Consider the following 11,422-nt stretch of genomic DNA (forward strand, 5'->3'; position numbering starts at 1 on the left):
TCATCGTATGGTCCCAGACGGGAAGTGGACAACCCCCAGTGGGAGTTCGCTGTTTTGATCGTCATTTGCGGGTTATCGAACTTGCAGCTGGCTTACCCGGAAACTGGGGTCGGCGAGGAGCCGTCCATGCTAGATGGACCCGTCGTAATGTTGGTTTCATTTCGGAGTGGGCTGTATCCCGGAGACTGGAGGGACTGGTGTCTTCGCGACCACCAAGATCGTCCGGTTTCCTCGTCGGCCTGGACCGTGTGGATTCCTGACTCGTTGCACCTGTCCTGATTGCCGATGGCCAGGCCAGAATATCAGTCAAATGAAGTGATCATGAATCATGGCCCAGGCCAACTGAGTGGAGCATTGTCCTTAGAAGAGACGGAGGGCAGGTGACGGCCCGTACTATCATGGAACCTATCAGCATCTGGTAGATTGCCACACTAGGAATACCGGCGGTAGGCTTCTCCCTTCCAACCGAATTGGCCGCCCGTCTAAACCCTGTCTGGCGTGTTCCAGTCTGATTGTACATATGGCAGCCCAGGGTATGTCTCTAGCGCTTTTCTTGGGGTAAACATCATGCTATTGAAGACTGCGTGCGCGGCAATACATTTAGGTCATATCATTATCCAGAGATGTCGCTGACCCTACCTGCCTTCGACTGCCTTGATCGTTAGTCCTTTACTCTAGTCAAAGTATTATATACAATTGGGAGATCAAGGGAAGTTGCGAACGATGTATACAGCGGCGCACACTCAGAGCAACCGAAAGCCACACTTAAGAAAACGCATCCTCCAACGACTCCGAGAGATGCGAAACCCTCCAGCCAAAATGCCACTTCAACCACCGCTGAGCTAGAACTCCCCGCAGCTCACCCCACGGAAGGTCACTATGAGGAACCCACTCCTCCCTCGACCGTATAACGCCATGAGCAAACGGGTTCTTTTGCGCAAAGTACCACGACATCGCCGGGTCCAGCTCAACGGTCGCTTTCTGAATGAGCACAGCCTGTGCCGCTAATGTTTGCGCCTCGACTTCCGCAGCTGCACGCTCCATATCGTCCGGTGAAATGGTCGCAAGCACCCGGCAGATTTGCATCCTCGGGTGGAAGTAGAACCCACGTAGTCTGACGCGGTCAGGTGATTCAATGGTGATAGGAAGGTCGAAGAGGGACAGGGGGTATGGGTCTCGCATTTGGTAGCGGATGTGCCCGTCGTGGAACATCTTATGGATCCATCGCGCTCGGGCGAGAACCTTTGAGGTTCTGAGTTCGTACTCATCCTGGGTCAGTGATGTTGTGAAGATTTCTCTCAACTGGATTGCCACGCCTGTGACGTAGCATACTAGTCCGAAGAACTCCCACCAAAGACTGGCGTCGCGATCGGTTTCGGTCTTAGAAGCGTAGTCAAAGAGGCGTTGCCATGCTGGCTCTTCAAAAATGCTGGAACTTCGCAGCCTGTACATTTCGTCCAAAAGCTGGGTAGGGTCCAGTTGTCAGTCAAGTCTATTCCTTTGAATGAGGAGCAAGCGCTTGAACAGGCATTGCGCTTTTGCCCGGCATGGAAAAGAATGGAATAACTTACAATAGACGGCGCAACGCTTTTGAGGAGCATCCAGTCAAACCTCGATTTATGATTCTGCGGGCCTCTCGCCTCAAGCAGTCTGATTCCACCCCGATTATGGAGAACCCAGTGGTTCGATTCGGGAGAGCTAATCAACTAAGACCCGTTATGACCGGTTCCTAGAATTCAGGATTTATAGTCTACCTCATAAAGCGTCAAAAGCCGTGTCGCGCAGTAAACATCCGCGCCCATGCAGAGTTTGCCATCACCGAGCGCAGACTGTAGGCTTATCAGAGCTTTGCCGTAGAGCGTTGATATCGTTGCTGCCCTTGTCGTATGACCAAACATCTGTCCAGCTCGTGCGGCAAGGCATTGCATAGCGTCGTCCAGACAAGGGCTCGAACCATAGCGACTGGGAAGGTAACTTAGAAACGAGGTCGATCGTTGCTGCAGCAGGCTCGAAATGAGATTTGGCTGGGTTTGCAAAGGCAGTGCAGCGGTTTTCCCCAGGTCTACATGCGTAAAGCTCGCGAGATAGGTAATGTCGAAGTTGTATATGACCCGCAGCGCCTCATACCCAGTAAACGATGGCTGCGGGGCAATGGAATGATCGACGCTGTCATCGTCAGCTGTAGCCGTAGGATAAACGCCCTCGACGTTGACCGTGTGCAGCACCAACGTTCCAGGCTGCCCGGGAGTGTCGGAGTCATTTGAGCCCTGTCGCGCGCTTTGCATCCGTTGATGTTTGCGCCCGGAGCGCGCAGCTTGCCGTCTGATTAAGACCCTGACATCCTCCTCGCGTGGCTTCCCGGTAGAACTCTCGGTGGTTTCGACGAAAACAAAGGCGGGCCCGGCTTTGGCGCGAGATCTAGGTTTTCGGGAGGGGAGTCTGGGCCGCATCTGGAGCTCGGATCGACCTCAAAAGCCTGGTTGAGGTGGAGTTGGGCATGATTCTGGATCGGAATTCCCTCCACAGGAATCGCCTCCACGATGGCTTGAGGATGGCGGCGCTGACTAACCAGGGGCACCAACACGGCAGGGACTGGACTCATCTCAGTCGACAACTTCATCGTCTATAGCAATGAAATCAGTTCCCGTACCGATGACAATCATGGGAGAAGCTTGCACCATGTGTTTCTCACCAGCATCGTCAGATGAGCATCATATTTCTTGCCATTGAACCGAAACCTACAACGACAGGCTGATGATGGCAATAAAGTCCCAGCAAAAAGAGCTTTGGCGATGGCAACGGAGGAGTCAATAATTGAATATGATGACAAGGTTCAAGCAGGAGTTATAAGTCCTTATCTCAGTAATATGTGGTCATTCGTAATTATGCCCTGGCCGTATGCAAGGTTGGGATCGTAAGGCTGAGAAACGTCCAAAACAGGCAAATGCTGCGCCCTGCCCAGGTCCAACCATCGGTCTCTGTGGCGTTCTTGTCCCAGTCTCGATCTGTACTATTCTGTCTACTCGACCATGAACTTATGAAGACCGGGGATCTTAAAGGAACATGAAGGTAGTGCCAGGGCGGGGATTGATCGTCTCTTTCAACCCCGAATAATGCGCCAGTCCATCGCGCCTTCCTCATTTAACTACGAGGATTATTGGGAAGATACGAAGAGGCCTTCCGCTCTTTCCTGTTTCTTATTTCAATTGGTTATCTATCGGTTTGCTTGCGCTATTGCCCTATTTTATACTCCGCCAGAACACTTTCAACGAGGATAGATAACGTGAGCTATGCCCCAACTGTCGGTAACGACGCTCACTGCCAGGTGGCTTCAAATAATTGCTACAACCGTAAAGGGCTCTCGCCTCGCGTTCTTCTCCAAAAATTTGTCGAGTCAATCAATTCTTGACATCCTTCCAGAGCCCATGCCCATTTGCGAAGGAACTCGGGCGTTGCCTCCCAACTCTCGGCCCTGTAGGGCTCACCCCAAACGATGAGACCTGACTGACTGGCGGTTGTGGCTTGGCCGTTGTTATCATACCCTTCTTGGAGTTGCAGGGCGGTATTCCCTTCCAAAGCCGCCGGTCGCCATTGAAACGAGGAGCGTATCGATAAGAATATATTTGAATTGATCAGATTACCGACCAAGTCTTTTATCAGCTCCGCATGGTCAAAGTCAAATTCAAATTTTATCAAATTCTCCCTCATCTTAGGGAATGGGAGGGCGTTGATCCATGATGAATGGACAATGTTCATTTGAGACGTTGTCGGTGCGAGTGATTCTGGTAAGCTGGTAAGTGTCACTGGTAAGATCACCGAGTAACTGGGATATCTCGAGTTGTCGGGAAAGGGCTCAGTTTGATTGCCGCTATTGATACGATATTGCATTGTCAGGCGCTGGACTACCGTCTTGTTCTTGAAGAGCCCCCTGAAGACATTGTACTGGATGAGATGAAGAAGCTGTTGGTCAAGTGGTAGAGGGAACCATGTCGTCTCAGAAGGTTCATCTGGCGAAGTGCTTCGGGCGTTCTCCCTCGGCTCGCCGCCGCCAAAGTCCGAAAGGTCATGGGCACTTAGAGCCGCTCGTTCTTCGTCAAGCCGCCAGCAGACTACCTGATATTGACGGCTTCTCCTCGGCCTTTTCACACCGATTCCCTCCTTTTCTTGGTTACGAAGCCCTGTAAATGGTACATGGTCAGCCCGCCACCTCGGAATATTGAATCTAACCTTGGATCGCCTAGGGCCAGGATGTGATACACCGAATCACTTACGATAAGCTCTTTGGTTCAATCTATTTTGCAGTTTCTTCCGCTCCTTCCTGTCGCGCGCAGTGGTGGAGTTGGAATGCTTGGGCGTCAAAGCCGTCATGGCGAATGAAATACCTAAGACACCCGCGGCTGGCTTTGAAAAGCGAGATCGAAGAGCTAAAGAATTCAGGGCCCGGTAGTAAGTAAATACACTAAAACCAATTGGGGAATTTGTCAGCTTCCTGCCAGTCGAGCTAGGTCGCAAATGGCAAAAATGTAAGCCGAAGGATCAAGCCATACACGACATAACGCTTATCTCCGTGATTTCTTTGATGAAGCTGGAAGAAGAGCAATCCTTGAGCGTCTTGCTCAGACTGCATCCTGCCTTAGTCCTTATGTATATAAACCTCATTATACCACACCTCTTTAATGGCGGACATTTTCACAACAAGATAAGGCAAGCCCTTGAGCTAGGTTGCAAGCCCCACTGCCAGAATGGGATCTATACTCTCTTTCATTGCTCGCACTTGGCGAATTTACTCGCCTTCTGAAGCTCCAAAGACAGCCAATGCATTGAAGGTTGGGATTCTGGGTGCTGCTAATATTGCGTGAGTTGTGTGACTGTCCTCCGATCTACTGTCTCAGGCTACCAAGAGTATTGACCGTTCCATAGGACAACTGTGTTGATAAGGCCGGCCAGAACGCATCCTGAAGTTATAGTTCAGGCCGTAGCCGCTCGAGACAGAGAGAGGGCTGTGACGTATGCGAAAAAGCACGGCATACCAAAGGTCCACGACAGCTACGAGGGTAGGTCTTTTTCCATACCCGCCCATCACCGTGAGGTAGTGACTGACTGGCCATAAATTGCCAGCCATCCTCAACGACCCCTCCATCGACGCCGTATACATCCCGCTCCCACCAGGCCTCCACTACGAATGGGCCATGAAGGCACTTGGAAAGGGCAAGCACGTCCTCGTGGAAAAGCCGGCAGTCGTGAACGCCCGCGAAGCGGAAGCCCTATTCCGCTCTCCACTGCTGCAGAAACCCAACGCCCCGATCCTGCTCGAAGCATTGCACCACAAGTTCCAGCCAACATGGCAGTACTTCCTTTCGCTCGTTGATCAGCTGAATTTGGAGCGCGTGCACTGCCTCACGAAATTGCCGCCCTATATTATTCCCGAGAACAGTGTCCAGCTTAATCCTGACTTGGGTGGTGGGAATTTGCTGAATCTTGGGACTTATGGGATCTCTGTCTTGCGGGAGGTGTTTGGTGATGAACCGGAGGAGTGTACTAGTTGCACTGTGAGGAAATCTCCTTTGTATGAGACCAGTGATGAGGCTGCGGAGGCGACCTTTCGGTTTCCCGGTGGCCTGGTTGGGGAGATTTCCTCCGACATGCGCGCGAAAGGTTTGATAATGCCTACATTCACGGTCGGGGTTGTCCACAAAGAGGTTGAAATCAAGGATGACTCGCTCCCTAAGGGCCACAAGAAAATGCGCGTCCGGAAACTGACTCTGAACAACTTCATGATGGCAGCGGCCTGGCATCGCATCGACATCGAGGATGAATTCATCATTCGAAAGTCCGGGTCGGAAGAGTCAAGCGGCGATATCATGAAGCGCTGGACGAAGATGGAATCTAAGACGGCTTACACGTTCAAAGAGGCGGGTGTTGACCAGCCTGGCGAACCATCCTGGATTTCTTTCCGCCATCAGCTCGAGCAGTTTGTGAATCGTGTTCGTGGCAGGGAGGGCTCTGGGCTTTGGGTTAGTAATGAGGATAGTCTTGCGCAGGCTAGGGTTATTGACATGGCGTATGAGAAGTCCGGGCTACCTCTTCGGCGCACGAGTAGCTTCATTGAGCGGGGAGGAGCATGAGGGACGTCATTGAGAACAAGAGATGCTACGAATGGAGTAGAGTACAATTAACCAGAGTACACCGAGTTTATTGTTGGTTTTGAATGCTAAAGTGCCGAATACATCCCGAATCTGGGTCCCATGAGTGCCTAGTATTGAGTGAATTGTATAACCGCGCCGAGTTCATAGTCCTGGTAGGCACCACAGGGTGCGTTTGTGTAGCGAATCCTGCGTTTTTATAGTGTTTGTAGGCAAAACAAACTTGGGCCAGAATTCGAGACGGGCTGATCTGCTGTTGTCGGTGTAGAACCCCTAAAATCCGATCCATCAACTCCCCGGCTCCAGCCTCCGCTACCTATCTTACAGAGTTCAACCTCTCCGTCTACCCACGTCCCCCCGGGTATTTCGCATTTTCCTGAAGCGAACTTGAATTATTCAATCCTCAAAAAGCGTGAACAGCTTGGCTAGAGATTTGCCAACACGCTCTATCACCTTCGTCGAACTCCCTGCAAAGCTTCAGCTGGCATGCTGGATGCTGTGCCCCCAACGAGATCATCGGTGAATTGGGATACATACCGCGAAACCATAACCGCATCCGGAAAATATCGCTGATCATAGACGGCACATGTACTCGCCTGATAGTTGCCCTGGGGCTCGTGAGACTGGCGCACTTACGATCCTTTACGTGGAAGGGCCTAGGGGTCCATTACTCTCATGATATCCTCCTGACGACTCTGGGACTGAACGCTGAAGACCTTGGACACCTCAACCTAGAAGCAGTCGCCGGGCTCCCATATACCCGCCGTGCACTGCGAGTGGACGAGATTCTGGGTATTCCTTACATACTTGAACCTGCAAAACCTATTTTTCTTGGTCGATATGCCATCTTTCGCTCGGCTGTATCTCTCTCGGATCCGCGTCTGAGCTCCTGGCTGCTGTTGTGCCTTTTGGCAGTTAGTCGTTGCGCCTCCGCAATTGTCCGGGGACTTTGGGTTTTCTGACGCATCTGCAGCTGCTTCATCCATACCTAGACCAATATTCTCGGCTCCGGTCCCTCGAGATTTCATGGCGAGCTGTCCGGTAAACCGTACAATTGGAATAATCCCATCCAGTCGCTCGTGAAATTATGCTATAATCTCGAGGCGCTTTATATTTCGGCGCCAGCTCATGTTTGTTGGCCTACCATGGTTAAAGGGGCTGATGAGTACCTGAGACGACTAGTTTATCACGGTACTGACGTGGGGTGCCTCCTTTATATCGACGATAAGCAAGACACTATACTTGAAAGTCGTGACTTTAGCATTCGCTGTGTCCTCGCAAAGGAAGATGTGCCTTTGGGATGTCTTGAATTAGCTATGGGCCCGGAGTACTTGGTATGACCGCTCCACTCCAGACCCATCCCTCCCTTTTGATTCCAGGACAATAAGTTGACACCCAGTAGCAACCTATCCTTCTAAACTCTGCTGCACAGTGCAGTCTAAAGCTTATTCATTTACGGGTACGGAGACCTGGATCTCGTTACTTGGCCAAAAACTTTCTGGAGGCAATCGACAAGCTCCAAGATAACGATTTTAACGCGCTATACTGGCTAGAAAGAGAAGAAACCGGGCTAGAAGAAGGCACCATCTACGCAATTGCGAACTTCGCAGACTGGGCCTTTGGTCCCCTCGGTCTTCCCAACCTTAAAGCCGTCGCCTATGGCGACTTCGCCAACGGCTACATGGGCGCCCAATTAGTATTCGGCCGGAATTCTTTGGAGGCGCTACACTTGCAAGGCCATCGGGCGTGGCGATTCCTAGTCATGACGCGAAACGCGGAGTACGGCCCGCTCTTGGATGAGATCAATTGTGCGCGGCAGATGTTGAGCGCTTGTCCGACGGAACCAACGTCAGAAATGTCAGACTATGCCGCTGGCAACTTCGCTTTTGCTTCCGAGACATCGTCGAGCTGTTTTGAGGATCTGGATAGACCACCGGTTGACTTAGTGGAGGACGCCCGGGAGAAGCTGAGCTCGGAGCAGAAGCGCGACTTAGATGACAATCAACTCGCGCTACAGACCACCCATTAAGATCGGACCCGGTGGAGCATGTTGGTGAGAAGATGAGTGCTTGTACATTGGAGCAAGAAGGGAACCAGTCGAACGATGATGGCAGCGAATTTAGAAAAGATGATGTATTGGAGCGCCCGCTGCACCTGATAATCGCCTAAGAAGGACTTGCGGCTTGTGTAAACAAAGCGAGATGTTTTATGTTCGCCCATGTGTTCTGGACAGGTAGGGTTAGAATGCAACCGGTTGTTTCTCCTGGTCTTGACACGGGATGGACATAGATTGATTAGAAAGTGCTTGAAAAATGCTGAGGGCTTATCCAAGCGGGCAGAGAAGCCTAAAGATGATCTCGGACTTGGTGTAGACCGAATACCTGGCGCGGCTTGGGTAGATCAGGCATCTTAATCGGCGCAAGCGCTGATTGGCCACATAAATCTATATCCCGTCCAGATCTTGTCAAGGGTGTCTGTGTTGTACTAGCTGCTGCAATGGAAAAAAAGGCAAGGCCAAGCTATGGGGGCTCCAACTTACTTGAGTACCAATGGGTATGAAATTGGTCGAAGGCTTGAAGACTTTGAAGGGTTTCGATAGAAGGACCTGGTCAGGTGGTGACGCGCCCACCGCCTTCTCAAGACGCGAGTTTGTTTGTGTACAACCGCATTTAGCTGACCGCCTTCGTTTCGTCGCTCCCCCACCAAGAATCGAAATCAAATCCACGACATTCAATTGTCCAAGAAATCGCCGACACGACCGACAAAGGTAAGTACGCCCAGCTATCGTCGGATATTGCTCGCCCTGGATTGAGATTTGCATCTATTCCCCTTGCTGGCCGCCGCAATATATCCTGGTCCCTCGCAGACCGACCGATCCCTGGCCTCCGCAACGGTTGTTTTTCTGCGCCTTGTCCCCGGGCAACATCCAAGCCGCATTGTCTCCCTGCAGTCAGACTTGTGTCCTGCACCCCACGGCGCCGGTGGACTCTGCTTCACATCAAATCTATCCCAATCCCGTCTGAGTCCAGCAAATACGTTCGCTCCGTGCCATTTCTATAAGCAGTGGCCATTTCCTGATCAGCATGGAGAATTATCAGAAGATCGAGAAGATCGGCGAGGGTACGTGATTGTGATGATCCGTTATGGCGTCTTGCCATACCAATGTCTTCATGCATTATCTATCATTATCTCCTGGTCACAATGTATCCTGACTCTGGTCGCCATTAGGAACCTACGGTGTCGTCTACAAAGCTCGTGAACTCACCCACCCGAACCGTATCGTTGCGCTGAAGAAGATCCGACTTGAAGCTGAAGATGAAGGCGTACCAAGCACTGCGATCCGCGAGATCTCCCTGCTGAAGGAAATGAACGATCCCAACATTGTGCGGCTGTTCAACATCGTGCACGCAGACGGACACAAGCTCTACCTTGTTTTCGAGTTCCTCGATCTTGACCTCAAGAAATACATGGAGGCACTGCCGGTCAGTGAAGGTGGACGTGGACGGGCCTTGCCGGACGGCTCCACGCTCAGCAAGAACCTGGGATTGGGAGAGGCGATGGTTAAGAAGTTTATGGCACAATTGATCGAAGGCATTCGTTATTGTCACAGTCACCGGATCCTGCACCGTGACTTGAAACCTCAGAACCTGCTTATTGATCGTGAGGGCAATTTGAAACTGGCCGATTTTGGGCTAGCAAGGGCGTTTGGTGTCCCTCTTAGAACCTACACTCACGAGGTATTTTGCCTCTTTTGTTTCATAGATGAGCTTCTTCGCTGACATTCCCTTTAGGTCGTGACACTCTGGTACCGCTCCCCCGAAATTCTTTTGGGTGGTCGTCAGTACTCCACTGGTGTCGACATGTGGTCCTGCGGCGCTATTTTTGCGGAGATGTGCACTCGCAAGCCTCTATTCCCTGGAGACTCTGAAATCGATGAGATCTTCAAGATCTTCCGGTATGTTATGCCTTCAGACCCAACTTGACAATATCACGTGCTAATATTGTTCAACGCAGACTCCTTGGCACTCCGGATGAGGCTGTTTGGCCAGGAGTCACCTCCTTCCCCGATTACAAGCCAAGCTTCCCCAGGTGGAGGCGAGAAGAAACCCACAACCTTGTTCCTGGCCTGGAAGAAGATGGCCTTGATCTCCTGGAGGCCTTGCTCGAATACGATCCCGCTCGGCGCATCTCAGCCAAACAGGCATGCATGCACCCGTACTTCCAGCACGGCAGCTCTTACTATTCTGGGCGCACGGCGACCCGACGCAATGGCTTTCACTGATACGACGATTCATGAACTTCTCGTTTATATGTAATCTACCCACGTATACCAATGGCAGGAGCAGAGAAGATCGGGATTCTTGCAGGGGGTGCGGGCTGATATGCGGTTTTCGACGCCCGGCTTCACACCTTGGTCCCGGTGACTTGTCACACTTTGCCGTGCCTTGTTTTACTTCTTGTATTTCTTTTGTTTCAGGCGTTTGTCATGGAGTGATCTGGCAGGAAGAGACTAGGTTATGGATATTCCAAGCACTGCATTTTTCATTCTACTGCATATCTAACAGCAAATCAACCCCTACCCTAATTGATTGAGCCTGTAAGCAGCGGAAGCGAGTCAATATCGTTCATCTGGTGGTACAATCTGCAGGTGCACGGCCTAAGGATCTTTTTTTGTCTCTGCGGCCATGCCAAGGAGTCCAGGGCCCCATCTTTCAGCACGTGTGGTTTGGTTCTTCCCGCTCCACCCGCTGTTTCCACTGTCATCAACCATCAGCACTTTGACGTTCCCGAACCGTCCTGTTGCGAAGCACTGATCGTTCATCGACAGGCTTCCAGAAGACTCTTACGCTCCTTTGAACGAGGAATGCGGTGGTCGTGGTCTCTGGAAGAAACGGCTCGGCCAACGCCGTCATCCTCTCACCCGGTCGGAAATTATTGGCGGATGCGCGTTCAGCCCTGCGGGCCGGCTTTCAGCTCGACACAGCCTCAGGCGACTAACAATTCAAGGCAAGGGCCTCGTGGATACGACACTAGCTATGCAAGTTTAACATGATGGGAAACTGTGCTCCGACTGGGAACCAGTCAGCGGCCGGTCAGAGGACGGCTCAATCGCCCGCTGCGCCCAAGCACCTGCATCCCAGCGCTGACCTCGTATCGTTTCAGCAGTCGCTGTCGAGCATCTTAGTCTAAGACTCTAATCTTGTCCCTCGTGCAGTCCGACACTGCGTTACGCTGGCGACGCGGCTCTTCTGCATTGGGACAGAGATCCGGGCACCTAC

General features: G+C 51.7%; 4 protein-coding genes across 4 annotated transcripts; 2 read left to right on the forward strand and 2 right to left on the reverse strand.

Moving 5' to 3' along the window:
* Positions 1–765: 765 nt before the first annotated feature.
* Positions 766–2,450, reverse strand: BDV17DRAFT_286551 (uncharacterized protein; the record flags this gene model as incomplete). Its single annotated transcript, XM_073760925.1, has 3 exons — positions 766–1,464; positions 1,572–1,706; positions 1,755–2,450. 3 exons carry the CDS (start codon positions 2,448–2,450, stop codon positions 766–768), a joined length of 1,530 nt encoding a protein of 509 aa, XP_073620569.1.
* Positions 2,451–3,342: 892 nt separating this feature from the next.
* On the reverse strand, positions 3,343–4,368 carry BDV17DRAFT_286552 (bZIP transcription factor; the record flags this gene model as incomplete). Its single annotated transcript, XM_073760926.1, has 2 exons — positions 3,343–4,178; positions 4,272–4,368. 2 exons carry the CDS (start codon positions 4,366–4,368, stop codon positions 3,343–3,345), a joined length of 933 nt encoding a protein of 310 aa, XP_073620570.1.
* A 374-nt stretch (positions 4,369–4,742) lies between these two features.
* On the forward strand, positions 4,743–6,125 carry BDV17DRAFT_286553 (Gfo/Idh/MocA family protein; the record flags this gene model as incomplete). Its single annotated transcript, XM_073760927.1, has 3 exons — positions 4,743–4,855; positions 4,921–5,054; positions 5,119–6,125. 3 exons carry the CDS (start codon positions 4,743–4,745, stop codon positions 6,123–6,125), a joined length of 1,254 nt encoding a protein of 417 aa, XP_073620571.1.
* A 2,768-nt stretch (positions 6,126–8,893) lies between these two features.
* On the forward strand, positions 8,894–10,824 carry nimX (cyclin-dependent serine/threonine-protein kinase CDC28). Its single transcript, XM_073756321.1, has 4 exons — positions 8,894–9,263; positions 9,372–9,880; positions 9,935–10,098; positions 10,158–10,824. The coding sequence occupies exons 1-4, from the start codon at positions 9,227–9,229 to the stop codon at positions 10,423–10,425; spliced, it is 978 nt and encodes a 325-aa protein (XP_073620572.1). The 5' UTR covers positions 8,894–9,226; the 3' UTR covers positions 10,426–10,824.
* Positions 10,825–11,422: the final 598 nt, after the last annotated feature.

This window comes from Aspergillus undulatus, assembly GCF_047715775.1.
Source record: "Aspergillus undulatus strain CBS 261.88 unplaced genomic scaffold BDV17scaffold_2, whole genome shotgun sequence".
Lineage (NCBI taxonomy): Eukaryota > Fungi > Ascomycota > Eurotiomycetes > Eurotiales > Aspergillaceae > Aspergillus > Aspergillus undulatus.